The 13,714-nt window shown below is 39.3% G+C and overlaps 1 protein-coding gene across 6 annotated transcripts in view; it reads left to right on the top strand.

Annotated features, from left to right (window-relative positions):
* The window catches only part of dachs (unconventional myosin-IXb-like dachs), a 38,928-nt gene that overhangs the window by 8,965 nt on the left and 16,249 nt on the right, over positions 1 to 13,714 (top strand). The window contains exon 1 of one of the 6 annotated variants that reach the window (XM_089701878.1): positions 3,452 to 3,656. The exons of 4 other annotated variants lie outside the window; for them this stretch is intronic. In XM_089701878.1, the coding sequence (XP_089558004.1) occupies positions 3,566 to 3,656 (91 nt within the window). In that variant the 5' untranslated portion in view covers positions 3,452 to 3,565. Of the gene's footprint in view, positions 1 to 3,451; positions 3,759 to 13,714 lie in introns of those variants that run through there. One more of the 6 variants, XM_089701877.1, reaches the window with a different exon arrangement.

The following is a 13,714-nucleotide window of genomic DNA, read 5'->3' as shown; positions in this document are numbered from 1 at the left end:
TACATGTTGTATAATGGATCTTCTAAATATAAACGTTCAAACGTATATTCTAGTAATTCCTACGCTCCACTCACATTAGCATCAACAAAAACAGAATGTCAAACCAAAACTGAAAACGAGTCGAACACGGGGAAAATGAATATAGTCGTCGAGCGTTATTTATAAGTGTGGCCGGCTAAGTGCAGTAACGTGTCCGTTAATACGTAGAGAGTGCTCGGAGTGATATATCGCGCGGTCGTTAGCGGAACAGCCGTGAAGCGGGACACGCGACCGCACCGCGGCACCCCGCCTGCTCCACATTGCTTATAATGACTGATTCTCATAGATTAGTACTCTCCATCATAATTACCTTTCATCTTAGCATGCTACTTAGGCAATTGCAAGCTTTAAGAATAATTAATTGATGTATGATATCGGTCATTGGATAGACGGGAGAGATTTGATTACGTATTACCGGGATGTAATTGAAAATGTATGGTATTTCAATATTAATCAGCTGAAGCCTGAAGGAGGAAACTATTCAAATTATACATTAAATTTTAACGAGAAGCTAATCCAATTAACATGACGATTAAACTCAGAATATTATGGTTATAATTTTTTTCAAACGCCGCGGCCGCCTTTCCGTGATTTTATTCTGTTTTCACATTTCCATCTAAATTTTCTAATATTTGTTGTTTTTACCTCATTTTCAATTTCTTAATTTGTAGCGTATTTTTTTGGAATCAGTTTACCGTAGTCAAGATAATTTTGCTCAGGAAAGTAGGTGCTCAGGTGGATAAAATTATCGTTATGCCATGAGAATGTAAATAAAATAGACGAATAAAACTACCAATATCTTTGTAAGATTTAAATAAAAATTGTTCTCAAGTGTATTCCATTTGTAGATAGTTGCTAAACATGATCCATGTCACTGTTGAGGGCTAAATTAAGTTTGTCGGTTTATACGGAACCAACCGTGGTCCGTGTGTGAACTAGCTGGCACTTAACGAAGCGGCTTTAAAATATGAAATAAATATCGAACCACCCGCGGCTATTCCGAATAACTGTTGTATTGAGGTCTTCAAAAAATAAAAAATAAATAACTCATGTGTCCTCGGATGACAAACACCTGCGACACTTCTTGTAATGTAAGCGCTAAGGGTCACGGACACTTAAAATCACATGAAACGTTATTTTCGCTCTACCAATCATTAGTGTTCCCACTACACGTACCTTCTATAGGGTAGAGGGTAGAAGCCATTATCCAAAATACTACGTATGTAATATGTATATTATTATATCATCGGTGTCTCATAACTCATTTAATATTGATTATTATAGAATTTGCTTTGGAAAGTTGCACTACTATGCTATATGTATGTACATTTAAACACAATTACAAAAAAATATATTTAGCTTTCTCTACTCAAGTGTAAACTGAACTGAATTGAAAAATGTAAAGCCACAACGCACTTTGCTTGAAATTATTGATATAGTACAATCTAGAGTTGTATAATAAGTGCAGGATATATCTATATCCTGCACTTATATACAACTCTAGATTGTATCTATTATAGTCTGAATCAGTGCGTAAGCTATTTTATAGCCAAATACCAGGCAAATGACACTGCAGGTTCCAGCTAGTTTAATAAATATCTGTATAAAGACAGCCTTGCAAAATTATAAATCTTTAGAAAACCCTGAATGAAGAATATGAAATAGAGAAAAATGAATAGAATGAAACCTCCAACCTTTCAAACCCCGTCAACCTCTCATGAATATCAAGAAAAACCTCCCAACAATATCTCCAATATGAATAAAACGGAAGAGCTTATGAAAAAACAAACAACTAATTTTAAGGCTTTTTTGCGAACTGTTTCAAACATAAATCTTGATCTTATATCGGAAAAGTGGGAATTTGAGGATATCCTAAAGTCCTTGCAAATCCGCTGGTCGGCAATTGATACCTTGCATTGGGAATTAGAAAATGAATTGAGCGGAACGAACGCTGAATATGAAGAACAATTTACTAATTATGAAAAACATTACTATAAGTTAAAAACAGATATTAATAAAAAGATGTATTCTCTATCTCATATAGAAAAATCAACCCCAAAAGTAGAGCTGCCTACATTCGAAGGAAATTACATGCAATGGGTTTCCTTTAAAGATCTATTTACGGAAACTATTCACAATAATCCGTCACTATCTAATGCACAAAAGTTACAGTTTCTTAAGAGTAAAGTTAAGGGCGAGCCTGAAAAAATGATACAACAATATCTAATTAATAATAAATGTCTAAATAATTTAAGTTGTTTCAGTAAGGCTTTGTAGCGGAAAGTATAAAAGCATGAACATATTTTTCTAACTAGGTACTTTACTTCGAGTATAATTAGAATTCATTTTTTTGTAAAATTAAAAAATACGAGAAATTTTAGATGAATTTTAAATCCTGTGTACAATTTAATATATAGAGTCCGCTCTACAAATTAGAAAGTAAAAACACAAAGAAAAGGCGTTTGCTGTGAACATTGCGCCCTCTGTTGGTCTTGTGTTGAACCTCCATCAGTGGGAAGGTTCTCAAGCTAAGTGAAACGAGTCAATGGAACTTTGTAGACGTTTCTCTAAGAAACAAGTCCTCTATTGTGAACATAGATGGCATATGTGTATAACACTAAAGCCTCAAAAATTTCATATTGATGTTCTTTAATATGGTCCATGTGATCCGGTTATTAATAATTATAAATTATTTTCCTCAAAAACTTATAACTCAATAAACATAAATTCAGAGTACTGCGGTGCCTGCGATAGGCCGTAGCCTGTAATGCTATTTTATATAAGGTATTATTTTAATCGGTATATATTGCTGCCAATAATATGGAAAATGCATTTATACCTTTCTCAATATGCAGTATGCACCTATTCTTCAAGTATATTTTTCAAGTAATTCAAATTTTTCGTATGACGGAATGAGGCATATTAAAAGACAGATTAGACCTAATCAATGGCAACCTAAATTATCAATTAGATTGCTTAAGTACTTTAGAGAAGTTTTCCTATTGAAGATTAGTACGGGAGAGTATTTCAGGAATTTGGTCACAGGCAGGGTGGCGGGGTGGCGGCGCGCGGGCGCACAGGTTTCGGCGCAGAGTTACAAACAAACAAACCAGTCTGGCCTCCGCCCCACCTGCCGCTCGCTTTATCTGCTTAAATGCATGAAATGTTCTAAACGATCGTACATAATCGCTTCGAACTTCAGCATTAAGTTCAAAAATTATTGTATTAATTATTGTAGGTATGGTGAGACATAGAATCCAGGTCATTGCCTTGGTACATCCCAAATGAATGAAACGATACATCGGGCCGGACGTATATCGAATTGTTTTGTGTATAGTCAGATAGTAAGGTGGTAGAGCGGTGGTAGAGCGGTGACAGGGTGCGGGGGCGGGCGGCGGCGGGTGGGGGGCAGGCGCCGGGCGGCGGCGGGTCGGCGGGCAGTTCGCGGGGAGTCGCGCGCGAGAGTGGTCGCCGTACGAGTGAAAGCGGCGCGGCCGCTGAGTGTGATGCGAGCGCGCCGCCCGCCATGGCCACGCTCGGCCTCTCCAAGGTGTTCATTCTGGACAAATACTTCACCGAGCTGCAAAAGTTCTGGGAGACGGAGAAGAAGCTGCAAGGTGAGCCTCCGGCGGAAGCGGCCCGCGATGCCCCGTCGAAAGCTCTAAATTTTCTCTCGGACGCAGAGCGCTTGCGTGCTCTAAACGCCGGAGCAGCCTCCCGTACGTTTTTTGTGATCAGCAGATCAATTTGTGACGATGAGTCACTAAATGTTCGTTTTGCTTTAAATATGTGTGATGTGGATTGTGGGTGGGGACTTTGTAGGTGAAACTTTGGTAAGGTCCATGTTTATTATAGAATATAGATACAATATTTATCAAACAAAATCATCGGGGAGAAAATACACGAGCCGGATTATGTTCATATTTCGTTATTTTGGAATTAAACCTTAATTCCAAAGGACAAATAAGTATCCAACTTCTGCGATATAGATTATAGACAACTAAACAAAGCACAACTCGTTTTGTGTAAACATATACAAGTATGCGTATACAAGCAAGGCTCTATCTTGCGAAATTACATAGGATTGGAGGCTGCGGCGGCTCCTAACGGCGAACCGCAGGGCTTAAATATAACGTTGGCAGCCTGAAGCCTCTCTTCTGCACAATTATTTGAAATAACGTTTCTGTATCTATTGAAATGTTTCTGTCTATTAGACAACAATTTATATTTTAATCGTCTAACTACATTTTTATAGTAGCCTTCAAACGTTAAAACGTTTGATGAGATGCTGCAACTATGGCTTTCATAATTAGTCATTAAAGAACTAAAGAAAGAAAAGTAGAGAAGGATAGGAACGACTCTATCAAATTTTATGTACCTATAATATTTCATAGTTGAGGACAACTATCCTTAATTAGTGAGCTGGTGTGCCGGGAGCGTGAGTGAGAAGGGCTAGAGCGGGGCGGGTGTGCGGCGCGCGGGCGGGGGGCGGGGCAGGCTCGCGGGCGCAGCTCAGGTACGAGGTATCTAAGTTTCGGCCCTTGCGCGGCAAAGCTCAATGGACGCAAGCAGGTTCTCGACGCTCTCGAATGCTTTTATCAACACAAACTTTTCCCGCAGCCTCGCGTGCCGAGGGCGCCTGGCTTGTTTGGAATTCAAACACTTAGGATGTTTCCAAAACTTGTCAGAAAACAATGTAGAGTTTTGACGTTATTGCTTTGTCTTTTAATGGCTCTATTAAATATCTCGTCAGATTGTTTAATTGTATAAAGTTGATAGATGACTAAGGGCCGATTTTTCAATGCTTGGTTAAAACTTATCCGTCCAATAAAGTATTACACGATAATATTAAAATATCACGTAAACTGTCAAATACGGACAATTAGAATACGTTTTTAAAATTGTAGTTTTATACATTATTCGACGAATAAGTTTTAACCAAGAATTGAAAAATCAGCCCTATATATGATATTATATCTTACTGATCGTTGGTGATATAAGGGATCTAAACTCTACGAGTGACGAGTCTGTGATCAGAAACTAGCGAACTTCTGCTTGATAATAATTTGGAAAAACGTACTAAAAAAAATATTTACTTTTTAAGTTATCGTAATTGATTATAAATCGATATGGAAATTAAGTCGATTAACAACTTTTAAATTTTTAAATTATGATATCAATGACTCGAAGATTTTATTAATTCACCTTTTCTCTATAATCTCTGTTGTATTCAAGTTAACATTAAAGTGGAAAATGAAATGTGAGATGACTCGTTTATTATTATCATTTCTGGGATTACATCTATATCAAGCTGAAGAGCTTTTATAAGTTTGAACGCGCTAATCTCAGGAACTACTGGTCCGATTTGAAAATTTTTTTCAGTGTTATAATATATCATCACGCTAAGACCAACAGGAGCGGAGCAATGCGGGTGAAACCGCGCGGCACAGCTAGCATTTGATATTGAACTTTATATCACCTGCCATAAAAAGCTTAAAAGTTATTCAGAATAGAAAGAGTGTCTAGATCAGGGGTTCCCAACCTTTTTTTGTCTACTGCCCACTTTAAGAATAAATTATTTTTTAACGCCCCCCTTTTTAAACATACTTAAAAACCGCTAACTAAGTACTTATAACTGATTATTGAAACGCAACTTTATAGTATTCGGACAGAGTATCTTTAGATCGAAAAAATCTATCGATATCATCTTTTACTACGCCCAGCACTAGAGCTAATACCGCGATGCTTCATGCTACGCACTTGTACGCACTACATTACGCGTTCTAATTGACGTGTTGAAAATGACGAGCGAATGCAGCCCGCAATGTATATTTTTGGGTAATGAATTATTTGAAGGACATTTTGAAAGACTTATACTAAAATATCGTTGTTTTTTTACTTTCCGATGAAAAGAAATGCTTCCTTTGTTTAAGTTAAGCACTTGGCTTCTTGCACGGCAAGTAATTACCGCACATGAAGGCATTTTCTCATAATTTTGTCGCTGCGTTCGCAGTACTTCTCTCCGTTGCAGATAGCGAGTGACTAAACAGCGCGATCGCATAGATGTGAGCAGTGCTCATATCCTTGGCGCGTCTGCCCCGCCTAAAACGCCTTTCTAACCTCTTTTATATTATGTTCTGTGGCAAGAACAAGTATTATAGAACCAGCCGATTGATACAGGAATGTACAAATCTGATTATTTAACAAAAACTTGTTAAAACATGATTGCCCGTCAATGACTCTATTATACTAGTAGACGCGGCATACGCCAACATCATTGCACTAAAAAACAGCGTAATTAATACATACCTACTTACTAACGCATTATCACCAATACAGTTGTTCTCTCTTTCACTCTCACGCACGAGACATAATACATGTCTCACTCATGTACTTCGTAATAACAACTGCCGATTAAAATATAAAAAGAACGTCCAGCCACGACGCTGAATGGTGCGTGACTAAGTGAAACTCGGGCACTTAGCTGAGTTTTTTCTTGCCAAAATAGAGAGCGGGTAACGTATCTAGCTTTTTTATATATCATAGTTGCCTGCGGTCTATTATATCGAACCGAGTATGAGCTATATCTTAATTAATATTAGTTGATGTTCACAAGATGTTGACTCTCGAAGTCGAGAGCTCAGTCGGTGTCTAAGAGTCTTCCTAGCTAGATAGATGAAATTATAAATCGACCCCAAAGCCCTACACAACGCCCCCTTTTTTTTCTGGGTCTCTTACCGCCCCCCTTTAGGCCTGCAGCGCCCACAAGGGGGCGTTATCGCCCACGTTGGGAAAGACTGGTCTAGATGACAAGATCAACTATTTTAAAGTTTTACAATACATTTGAATAAAAAATAATAATTAACTAATTAATTTGACACACTGTGATTCGACGTAATGTAACTTTCTCACGCATCACCAAAACTCGATTGAGTTATACTTGTAAAGATATTAATGTCGACCTGTTTGAAAAAAATTTAAAACACAGTATTACTTATAACAATACTTATAAAAAATATCTTCAAAATTTTATCAAAATAAACGTAATGCATTTTACGTTTAAAACATCGTCTTAGGGCGCTTGTGCACTACAAGGAATTTTACTGTCCGGCATTCCGATTTTTTACGGTCCGGTATGGCACGCAATTAATCTAAATACTAGCTTGTGCACTATACGTAATTTTACTGTCCGGCATTTCACTTTTCCCTATTCCGGATGGTATTTGCGCCTACGAGTCGCTGTAGGTATAATTGTTTTCGAATGCCCACTTGCTTGGGTTTTGCTCTTTTTACTGCATATGCTAATTGAAAGCAAGCTCTTGTTTTACTTTCTTTTAGCTGGCAATGTGATTTGAGAAGTCGGTATTGTTATTTTTATATACATTGACCAAGCATTGACCTATAATTATTATCTAAGTAAGTGTTGGTAAGCTAAAGTTTAAGTGGGAATAGCTTTAGCTCCTCGTCACCGATTAAAATAAATAAGTGAAACACGCATTTTAAATCTCTGTCGGAACTTTACTTTTTTTATAACGAAGTAGATCGATGTTGCCGATGTTATCCGGCAAGGTATGGAATATTTTATTCCATTCTCTGATATTTCCGATGTCAATAAAGCTAGACCGTGGTTTAACAAAGAATGTAGGAATGCAGAACTTGCTAAACAGAACGCCTTTAAATCATGGGTCGATGCTCGGTTCCACAAATTACCGGATGTTGGTGCTAGAAAGAGATCATTCAATAGAGCTGCCAAGTTATGCAAAAAAGTACTGAAGAGAGCTCGATATGATCATATCCGACGAACAGGTGATAAGCTGGCAAGCTACCCTCCCGGTAGTAAAGCTTTCTGGTCCTTAGCGAAAGCTATAGAGTGTAACTTTTCTCACCCTTCACTGCCACCTCTCTTGAAACCTGACGGTAATTTGGCTCATACAGCAAAAGAGAAGGCTGATCTTCTGGCGTCACTCTTTGCCAATAATTCACGTCTCGATAATACAAACGCTAGTCCACCTAACATACCCCACTGCGGTTCCTTTATGTCTAAAGTTCGTATTATCCATAAAGATGTTTTAAAAATAATGCAAAATCTTGACGTGAATAAAGCCTGCGGACCTGACGGTATTCCTGGGTTGGTTCTCAAGACCTGTGCACCCGAGTTGTCTCCGATACTGACACGCCTATTTCGCCTTTCTCTTTCTTCCGGAATCGTACCTAAAGCTTGGAAGGTTGCCAACGTACAGCCCGTACCAAAGAAGGGAAGCCGTGCTGATCCTACAAATTACCGTCCGATCTCAATCACGTCCATAATCTGTAAGATTATGGAGCGTGCATTGAACAATCAATTGCTCGCATATCTAGAGGCCAATGATCTTTTGAGCGATCGCCAATATGGTTTTCGCCCAAAGAGATCAACTGGGGATCTCCTAGTGCACGCGACTCACTTATGGGGAGAGGCTATTGAGAACCATGGCGAAGCATTAGCAGTGTCATTGGATATCTCGAAGGCCTTTGACAAAGTTTGGCATAATTCCCTTATAAGCAAGCTTCCTTCTTACGGTTTACCTCCACTCCTCACAGCTTGGATAGCCGACTTCTTGAGAGAAAGATCCATTCGAGTAGTTATTGATGGCTGCTCGTCTGATCAATTGGCCATTAATGCCGGTGTACCTCAGGGGTCTGTCCTCTCTGCAACTCTCTTCTTGATTCACATAAATGATCTACTGCAATCAAACATCTTCGGGTATGCAGATGATTGCACCATTGTAGAGAGGTACCTATCTAATGCTCGTGCTACAGGAGACATGATTCGAATGGAAAGGGAGGCCATGATTCAGCGGGTGAATCTGACACTACAAAATGTATCTCAATGGGGAGAAGCGAATTTAGTCAGATTTAATGCTGCAAAAACCCAGGCTTGTCTATTTTCAGCCAAAAAGAGTCCTCTCACCTTGACTCCCAGTTTCCAAGGAGTGGCGATAGAATTTGCGGACCACTTGGAGATGCTAGGCGTTTCTTTATCGCCAAATCTCAACTTCGGGCGGTTCATAGTGTCCAAAGCACAACTTGCAGCCAAAAAACTTGGCATACTATCTAAGGTGCGGCAGTATTTCACATCACAACAGCTTCTAAATCTTTACCAAGCGCAAGTTAGATCTTGTGTGGAATACTGCTGCCACCTGTGGGCAGGCACTGCCAAATGCCACCTTGATGTTTTGGAAGCGATGGAAAGACGTGCCAAAAGAATTATAGGCGACGATAACTTAGCTGAAAACCGCCTTCAGAGTCTTACTCATCGCCGAAGAGTTGCCAGCCTTTCGGTATTCTATCGCTTACACTTCGGCGAATGCGCCACTGAACTGCACAGCATCATCCCTGCTTCCCCTTTTTTTCAACGGACATCCAGGCGCACTGCAGGCTACCATCCTTACTTGGTGGAAATGCCGACTGCTCGCACTTCTCGCTTTGCGTCGTCATTCTTAATGCGAACCGCCAAGGAGTGGAACTCCCTGCCAGCGTCTGTCTTTCCAGAGAAGTACAATATGGGTTCCTTCAAGAGGCGAATAAATAGGCATTTTCTAGGTAGACATGATTTACCACCATAGACCGCGTCACCGCTTTCCATCAGGTGGGACTGTGGTCAAATGTCTACCTATCCTAATGTAAAAAAAAAAAAAAAAAAAAAAAGTAATATAATATTTCATCTTCTATATTTATTACTCGTTTCTTGTAAAATGCAAAAACAATCATTTATGATAGCATTATACCGCCAAACTTCCTTGAACTGTACCTCACTGATCCGAGTAAAGACGGACAGGTGCACAAGCAATTCATCGGTTTTTTCATGCCATACCGGACCGTAAAAAATCGGAATGCCGGACAGTAAATTTCCTTGTAGTGCACAAGCGCCCTTAGGTGCTTGTAAAAGGATTTCAGAAGTTGTTTCTCCATTTGTAATATAAATAAATGATAACGGTTAATTAATTATAAATTTTATTTTACAACACTAAAGTATGACCGGTGAGCGATAGGTCCGTGTGTGTGTGGTGTGTACACACTACATAGTGTGTGTGTTGTACATAGTGTAGGTGCAGGCGGGTAAGTGCTAGCAATTACCGCGGCTCACGGCACGTGCACTTTTTGCACAAACCAATCTTATTCCCACACGCACGTGGATAACATAAACATACATATACTCACACATGTGCGTTGTGGTTGCAACTCTGCATCATATTCCGATTGTAAATTATGCAACTGTTGTTAAATTATAAATATGCAACCATGCGAATTTTAATCATCTAACGGTGTAAAATTTTTTTTGAACGTAAATCGTGCTTAAAAAGCGATTTTCATAAGAATACCTATAACAATAATGGTAATATTATAACAAAAGCCAAATTCTTTAAAATATTTTTAATGTCTCTATTGAACTCTACAAAATACTCCTAACCCTTTTTGGATCACATGTTATTCAACTAGGCTCCTTTAAAAGTGTTTTTGAGTTAAGAATCCCATCTCCATAGAAATTAAGTTAAAATAATAAGGGAAACGAGCAAATTACGTACTAAATAATATAGTATTAAACCGGCAATCGGCATGTACATTCAGATAGTTAGCAATAAACGAGCAGTGAAGCCTGTATAGTGTATATGTTACGGCTAAAGGTAGGTGAGAACATAAACTTAAGATTAGCCGGCTAAACTTAGGTTTATTTTCGACGAGGTGTTAATGTTAGTTTGTTCTATCTTTAGCCGGCTAAACTTAAGTGTAACCGCAGGCCCGTGGCTAAAAATGTCGGGGTGGGTAGATTTGGTTACTATAATACATGTAAGGAACAGGGCGAGTGTTTTCTGGCACTTCGCCGGCTGCTGCCGCAGCACGCTCGCTGCGCTCGCTCGGCTCGTGCGGGTCTTAAGAGTTCTAACCTAACCTAACCCAGCCACCAGCTTTCTGCCCTGAGTCGGGGTGGGTAGATTTGGTTACTATAATACATGTAAGGAACAGGGCGAGTGTTTTCTGGCACTGTGCGGGCCCCTCAAGCCCTCCACCGGCCCGGCGCTAACCAAATCTACCCACCCCGACATTTTTAGCCACGGGCCTGCGGTTACACTTAAGTTTAGCCGGCTAAAGATAGAACAAACTAACATTAACACCTCGTCGAAAATAAACCTAAGTTTAGCCGGCTAATCTTAAGTTTATGTTCTCACCTACCTTTAGCCGTGACATATACATGGAACTGAAAATACCTTGACATAGAAAGAGCCGCGCGCTGACACATCACAAAGGAGCTTTTTGCTTCACGACTCGTTCCGAGAATAATCGCACGCAAGGCGCGCCGCGGGGCGAGCTTATGGAATGCGTTGTTTCTGCGGCCCGTTGGCAATAATGGGGAAATTATTGATTTGCGTATGTCGTTATTGCTTTGCCTTTCGCTCTGAGAGTGTTGTGGGGAATTATATTGCATTACTTGTCTCGTCTTTGTGAGTTGCAAATTGTAGCATATACATTGTCGACACTGATGCACTTTAAGGCCCTGCGCAGACGACAGACTATCCGTGACGCACTTTTTAGTCTGTGAAAATAGAACCTATGAAATTATATGCAGTAACGCACACGACGCGCAAAAAGTCCGGCGCACAAAAAATCCGTGTAATTCGGGCAGATCGCACCGCGCCGCGGCGCGCCGCTCCGCACAAAAAGTGTGTGAAAAGAATTGAACGTTTGCTTCAACGCGCGCTAACGCAGACGGCGCACACTTTAGTAGGCAATCTGCATTTGCTAGGGGTGGACGTAACGCACGCGATCTATTATCATGGCTTTCCGAAAGTATAGGATGTACCCAAAATTCTCTATTTCTTTTTCTTTTTCTGTACTTCATGTACAAAATAATAATTCGCGATCTCTGCACGATTTCCATAGCGTCTACGTCCCTACAGCTCTGCCGACAAAATGATCGAAGATGTGCGTCGTGTGCGTTGAGTCTGTGAAAAATCCGCGACCGACTTTTTGCGCGCCATGCAGACTTTTTGTGCGCCGCAGACTCGATCGCACAAAAAGTGTGCCGTCTGCGCAGGGCCTAATAAACGAAAGAAAGGTTTAACAGGTTAGAACATTTACCTAGTAAGAATATTTATGATTTGAAATGTAAATATGTATTTATGAAATTAAATGCCCCTTTTTAAATAGTCAAACCCAAACATTTAATTCAATTAGACTTCTTCTAGAAGTACTTTTGATTCGTCATATAACATTTTTTAATATTTACCACCGATTCGGAAAGCAGTATATCTACGGAGAAGAACCGGCAAGAAACTCCATAGTTGTTCTTTTAAAAGCATGTCAATATAAAATTTTAATTTTACAAAATAGGTACCTATGTAACTACATATACCTAATATAATAATAGTGATGCCAAAGAACTGTCCTATTCTTCTTACGCGACAAGTTTCAATGGATTATCTTTCATAATATATTCATTAATGCTATATTATTGTAATTGTTTCATACGTTGACAAATTAGTAGCAAGATAGTATATTTATAGCGTTGGCTGATCGTGCAAGGTGGTTGTGAGGGCGGCGGGCGCAGGACGGGGGCGGGGGAGGGACCGGTCCGACCGCCCTTACTTTCGTCTGACCTCTCGCGCTTTCATAACTGTTTACATTTATGGTCACAGACTTTATATCTCCTGTAAATAAATATACATTACGGTCAGTTGTTGCATTATGCCAAGTTTATTCGAACTACGCAAGAGAATGCAATTGAAAACATTTTATTTTCTAAAAATAAATCATTACAATTTACACATAAAAGCCAGTTTATATCAAGACAGACAATAAAAAGGAATAAATCAGTAATAAAGCGGCAGTCATGAGAATCTCCGCAGCGCTGCTATAAAAGACATCAACGCGCGCGCAAAGCTTAACGGAAGCAATAGAGCTTGGAATGCATCTGGTATTTATTAGCGTCGGGACTGATGGTGTAAATTACATGATGTAATGATGGAATGTTTATAAAAAATTGAGAATTCAATAAATGAAAAGGCTTATTAAGTGCATCGTAACAATTTGTATTCGCTGTATAAACGAATCTTTTAGTAATATAGCGACATCAAATATATATAAAACTAGCTGACCCGACAGACGTTGTTCTTTTTTAGTTATGAATATGAACGGTCATATATATTTTATTTTATTATGTGTAATATATGTACTGTCATTTAGGTAACGTTTTATCTAAATATAAGTAGTGTGGAGGGCAGAGAGTTGGTTGCATCTCGCGGCCGCGGCGCGGCAGCGCCCTGCGGACCGCGATCCTATCGCCGCACGACCTGCCTCTCTCTCAACTGGTTACCTACATACACTTAGCTAAGTACTAGTCACTATTGAAATACCAATTAGTAACATTAAACTATAGTATACGAATTCTTGTAGAGGATTCATTTTAATTAAAATTTTTACCTTTTATGGAAAGGGATTAGGTGATAGATTCTATTTAGTTTAACGCCAGTTCTAGTAAAGAAATCGAAGATATTCGTCGCAGTTATCCAGATAGTTATAACAGAGTCGCGGACTTAAATTCCAAAAATATACCCAATGACATTTTATCAATAAAACATATGCGTTATATATGTATCTGTAAACCCTTGCGTACACGATTGCTCGTTTACCTTCAGCCTCT

The sequence above is a fragment of the Colias philodice genome, chromosome 12 (assembly GCF_061535455.1).
Source record: "Colias philodice isolate Cphi_HAF_F1 chromosome 12, ilColPhil1 Martin Lab GWU primary, whole genome shotgun sequence".
Lineage (NCBI taxonomy): Eukaryota > Metazoa > Arthropoda > Insecta > Lepidoptera > Pieridae > Colias > Colias philodice.
This window is presented reverse-complemented; position numbering and strand designations above follow the sequence as displayed.